This window comes from Dama dama, chromosome 29 (assembly GCF_033118175.1).
Source record: "Dama dama isolate Ldn47 chromosome 29, ASM3311817v1, whole genome shotgun sequence".
Taxonomy (NCBI): Eukaryota; Metazoa; Chordata; class Mammalia; order Artiodactyla; family Cervidae; genus Dama; species Dama dama.
The window spans coordinates 38168435-38173595 of NC_083709.1; the positions used below are offsets into that span (position 1 = coordinate 38168435).

General features: G+C 40.1%; 1 protein-coding gene across 1 annotated transcript; it reads left to right on the forward strand.

Moving 5' to 3' along the window:
• CER1 (cerberus 1, DAN family BMP antagonist) lies at window positions 1-2753 on the forward strand. The gene is made up of 2 exons (XM_061132522.1): window positions 1-507; window positions 2439-2753. Exons 1-2 carry the CDS (start codon window positions 1-3, stop codon window positions 2751-2753), a joined length of 822 nt encoding a protein of 273 aa, XP_060988505.1.
• The last annotated feature ends 2408 nt before the right edge of the window (window positions 2754-5161 follow it).

Consider the following 5161-nt stretch of genomic DNA (forward strand, 5'->3'; position numbering starts at 1 on the left):
ATGCATCTTCTCTTCCTTCAGCTGCTGGTGCTCCTGCCTCTAGGGGAGGCTGTGCAGCGCGGGGATGGTCGCCAGAGGCAGAGTTCTGTCTCTCCCATGCTCCTAGAAAGGAATCGCAGAGAGCTCTCCATGGGCACTCAGGAGGAAGCAGAGGAGAAGCCAGATCTGTTTGTGGCCATGCCACATCTGATAGGTGCCAACCCTGCAGAGGAGGGCCAGAGGCAGAGAGAAAAGATGCTCTCCAGGTTTGGGAGATTCTGGAAGAAGCCCGAGAGAGAGCTGCACCCATCCCAGGGCTTGGTCAGTGAGCAGTTATTCCCTGGGACTTGGGGCCTCACTCAGCCCAAGGATAGGATGCCGATGGAGAAGTCTCCTCTCCGGGAAGAAGCCAAGAAATTCTGGCACCACTTCATGTTCAGAATGAGTCCAGCTTCTCAGGGGATCATCCTGCCTATCAAAAGCCATGAAGTACACCAGGAGACCTGTAGGACAGTGCCCTTCAGCCAGGTATTTGTTCTGGGTGGGGGCGGGGATCCAGATTTTCAGGAGGGAGTAGACAGCTGGGGTGGGTGAAAGGCAGGGGATGAATGTGCCAGGAGTCTGAGTCTCCTAATTTCCAGATTTGGTCCTTGGACCTTCATCATGGGATTTGGCAAAGTATGCTCATATTCCCTAAATTTGTTTCTAACCTTGGAAATGCTACAAAGATGGTATGATGGTACTGCTAATGTTAGTAATCATTCATATTGATCACACAGAGCTTTGTGTTTTTTTGGGGGGGGGTTATTTATTTGTTTTTACACTGGTGTGGTCTATCTGGAGAAGTAATTGATTGTACCCCCAGTTACGAAATTGGGAACTTAGAGTGATCACTGGAACTTCTCCCTAGCTGCATCTCTACACTCCATTAGACATGGATGAGCAGGTGGGTTCCATCTGCAGATAAGTGGGATATGCTGGACTCCTCCCCAAACATGCATGTATGATGGTCTTAATCTCTGTATTTCACACCCAGCTACTTCATAGGTCTATCACCTATGTCCAGGTTGTCAGGCAAAAGTTGCCAGATTATTTCTAGCATTACCATAGCAAAAATGATTTAATACAGCAGATTTTCTCATAAGCTTTCAAAAAGTAATCTTGATATGAAATCACATTTCCTCCCCTTAGAAATGCCTGTCTCCCAATTCATGTTGTGTTGGCTGATTTGTGGTTAGGATGATTGATTCCACACTATTAAGACCAGGGAGCATTCTACTATCTACTTCCTCCAGTCAGTCTGGCAAAGCCCACGCTCCAAATGTTAGATTAAAATTGAGAAATTGCATCAGGTCCTTAAACACAGAGATAGTGAACCAAAAGCAATGCAGGATAGAATAAAATTTTACAGTCCAGTAAAGCTACCCAATTAAGCAGGCAGTATTATAAGGTAATTGACTGTGCAAGGCAGTTAAGTATTCTGAAAAGGCAAGGATACTTACAGTGACGAGGCAATGATCAAATAATAATGACTGCTTTGTTGGTCCATGTATAATTAGAAAATTGCTCCTAAGAACCGGGCAATCAAGTTTCCTTCGAACTCTTATTTTGAATTCTATTGCTAATCAAATTAAGAGTAAGGTGTTTGGCTCATATATTTTGAAGGGCACATAAAGCTAGGTGTCTGGGGTTACGGGAGAGGCAGAGATGATGTCACACAACATGATTTAGAGGTGTAGGTGCTGCAACTTTGCTCCATGCAACTTTAATAAATTTGAATGTACTATAAACACTGCAAAATAGGACAGAATTAAACTCTTGATGTTCTGATCTATTCTGTGAGCTATTGAACAAATATGTAATGAGAATTTATTATGTACAATGCACCGTGAAGAGTAGAAGGGTAAGACACATTATTGACAAGAAGCAAGCCATTAGAATTTTTCAGACCAGTAACATCAAACTTAAGAGTTTGGCATTCAAGTGTAAACGTTTTCATATTACCTTAGGTATTTCCTACAGGTTAATTTATTAATTTACCCAATAAAAGAAATTTACTTGAGGTAGCTCTATGCTCCTAAGATACCATCACTTGGATATTTGCAAAATGTATCCAACATTGGAAAGATTTTTAAATTTTAGTCTAACTTATCCTCAGGCTTGGAAAGGCCTCCATGGTGGCTCAAATGGTAAAGAATCTGCCTGTAATAGAGGAGAACTGGGTTCAATCCCTGGATCGGGAAGATCTCCTGGAGAAAGGAATGGCAACCCACTCCAGAATTTTTGCCTGGAGAATTCCATGGACAGAGGAGACTGGTGGGCTACAGTCCATGGGGATGCAAAGAGTTGGACATGACTGAGCAACTAACATCCTCAGACTTAATAGTCTAGAGCTTCTGCATCATGTATGTTAAAGAAATGATTCAAGATAATTTAATGGAGATGTGTTTGCCTTTTAGACTATCACCCATGAAGACTGTGAGGAAGTGGTTGTACAGAACAACCTCTGCTTTGGAAAATGCGGGTCCCTGCCTTTTCCTGAAGCTGCGCAGCATCCCCACACATTCTGCTCCCACTGCCTGCCTGCCAAGTTCACCACGAGGCACTTACAGCTCAACTGCACCGGCCTGGCTATGGTGGTCAAGGTGGTGATGCTGGTGGAGGAATGTCAGTGCATGGGGAAGACAGAGCATCAGCATGGCTACCCCGAACAGGCTGGCTTTCGGGCAGAATTTCATGTCCAAGATCCCTTTATCCCAGGATTTTCAACATAAAAAAAAAAAAAAGAAAGAAAAGCTATCTTACCATTATCAGCAAAATTACTGGTTACTCAGTCTGAAATGTTAAATGGGTATGTAATATTTTAAGAGAAAGATGGTTTACAAAATAGTTGTGAAAATGAGTTAGAGGTCATGATATTTATTCATCCATTTATCAGTGCACATTTGGGATCTAGTCTCGACTCTGACACTAACTGGGTATAGCACGTTAATGAGCTGCAGAAGCTTTTTCCTGAAGTTTTTCATCTATAAAGGAGGGACTTGAACTAGACAATTGCTAAGGTCCTTTCTGCTACTATTACTACATGATTTATTGTCTACAAGTTTTGGTAAGAGCCCTCCATCTGAAGATGGAAAAGAAATAAACTAGACCATAAAATGGGTTTCTTTAATACCTTGTCAAAGCATTAGCAAATATATATATGTATTTATATATACATATATATACGTATACATCTGAGCCACAGTCAGCTCCAGGTCTTGTTTTTGCTGATTGTTTACAGCTTCTTCATCTTCAGCTACAAAGAATGTGATCAGTTTGATTTGGGTATTGACCATTTGGTGATGTCCATGTGCAAAGTCATCTCTTGTGTTGTTGAAAAGGGGTATTTGCTATGACCAGAGGCTTTCTCTTGGCAGAATTCAGTTAGCCTTGGGAAAGCTGGAGAAGATTGAGGGCAGAAGGAGAAAAGGGCATTAGAGGATGAGATGGCTGGATGGCATCACTGATGCGATGGGCATGAACTTGGGCAGACTCCAGCAGATGGTGAGGGACAGGGAGGCTGCAGTCCATGGGGTCACAAAGAGTTGGACACGACTGGGCGACTGAGCAATATATGTATGCATGTATGTATACATGTCTATGTGGTATTTGTAGAGAGGATTCCTGATCCTTGTAGCTGTCTTTGCTCTCAGGCCATGTTTTATTTGACTTCTATCAGATGATTAAGTAGGTCCATAAGTGGAAAGAGTTTGGTGTTTGGTTGCCTCATTACTTTTTATACTTCCCATATAAAATTCTTAATGTCAGGTCTCTAGCTTTGAAGAAGGAACACAGATGTTACTTTTAGTGGTTTACATGGGCAGAAGGAACAATCAATCATTGGTAAACAAACCAGTACCTAAATTATGGGGAAGGAAAATATATGATCAGTATCAGGTTTAAAGGTTAATCCAGAGATGTTAATGCAAATAACCAAGGAATTCCTGTAGAAGTCAAATTAAGTAAACTGCAAATGATTTAAAATTTAAAAAACAATTTACAGGTGGAATCTGTTTCCTCATACATTTTGGTTTAGGTAGTTTAGTAATGGTTCTGTGTTTGTATGACTGTGTTTGTGTTACTGCATAAAAACTCTGTTACAAATTTTATTCTGTAAATGCCACAGTTGCAAATTCTGAAAAGATTCCAAATATTTTAATGTATTAAATTTTCACGTATGATGCATTCTGGGAAACGTTATAGCATTCGTCTTATATTTTGCCCTTGTTTTACCTCTCCATTAATTTAAGGGCACTATTGGGAGATTATCTAGTAAGAGTGTTTCTGAAATGGTTTCATAGACTAATGACACTGGTCCAAGTGTTTCTTTTAACACTGCAAACCGCTTTCTGTTAAGGTCCTTCAATCACTGTCTGTCAGTCATTTCTCCTGTGTGTATTTATTTGTATGAAAAGAGTGCAGAACTGACTTTCCTTAACCATATTTCTTTTTCTAAAATCATTCTTTAAAAATTCATCTTAAAAATAATTTTATTTGAACCCCTTTACTTTCAGTGTACCCAAGAATGTATATCCCGGAACAATAATTTTTTTTTAAAGAAATTAATGTCTATTTTAATTCTGTTCCTCTTTAGTCACACCATCTAACCTGGTGTTCTGAAGAAACAAATGCATTTATATTTAGTGTATACTCTACAACACATCAATGCAATAGAATACGTGCTACAGAGATATACATGCAACATTTATATTAGAATATATTATACCCTTCTGTGGTCAAAGACAACCTAATTGGCCAAGATATGGTCATAAGGATAAAACTGTTAAGCATTAATGATATCCCAGCTGGTCAATATATTTTGGTGCCAAAAGCTATTGAGCAGCTGTCTAGTTTGCAATTTCCTCACCCTGATTATGTAAACCTATCTCTGCCAATTGACTATCTTTCTCCTCCTCACACACTTGCAAATCCCTTTTATCTATCCTTGCAAATAGACTCTCCAGCCCAAGCCCCAAACAATCATCAATTTTATTCAAATTCTGCTCTGCCCTTGTTCATGTGTGAATTTGAGATGAGATAGCTGATGGTTGTAGCGGAGGTCACATTCAAAGAGCAGCAGCATGAAACTCATGAAATTGCCCACATTCGATGATTTTTATTTACAAAAAAGGCAATGTCT

What these genes read in the sequence shown, in the direction of transcription:
- CER1 (XM_061132522.1), top strand. Translation starts at nt 1, where the DNA reads ATGCATCTTCTCTTCCTTCAGCTGCTGGTGCTCCTGCCTCTAGGGGAG. An exon ending in GGACAGTGCCCTTCAGCCAG is followed by an intron (nt 508 to 2,438) that starts GTATTTGTTCTG and finishes TTTGCCTTTTAG; the next exon opens with ACTATCACCCATGAAGACTG.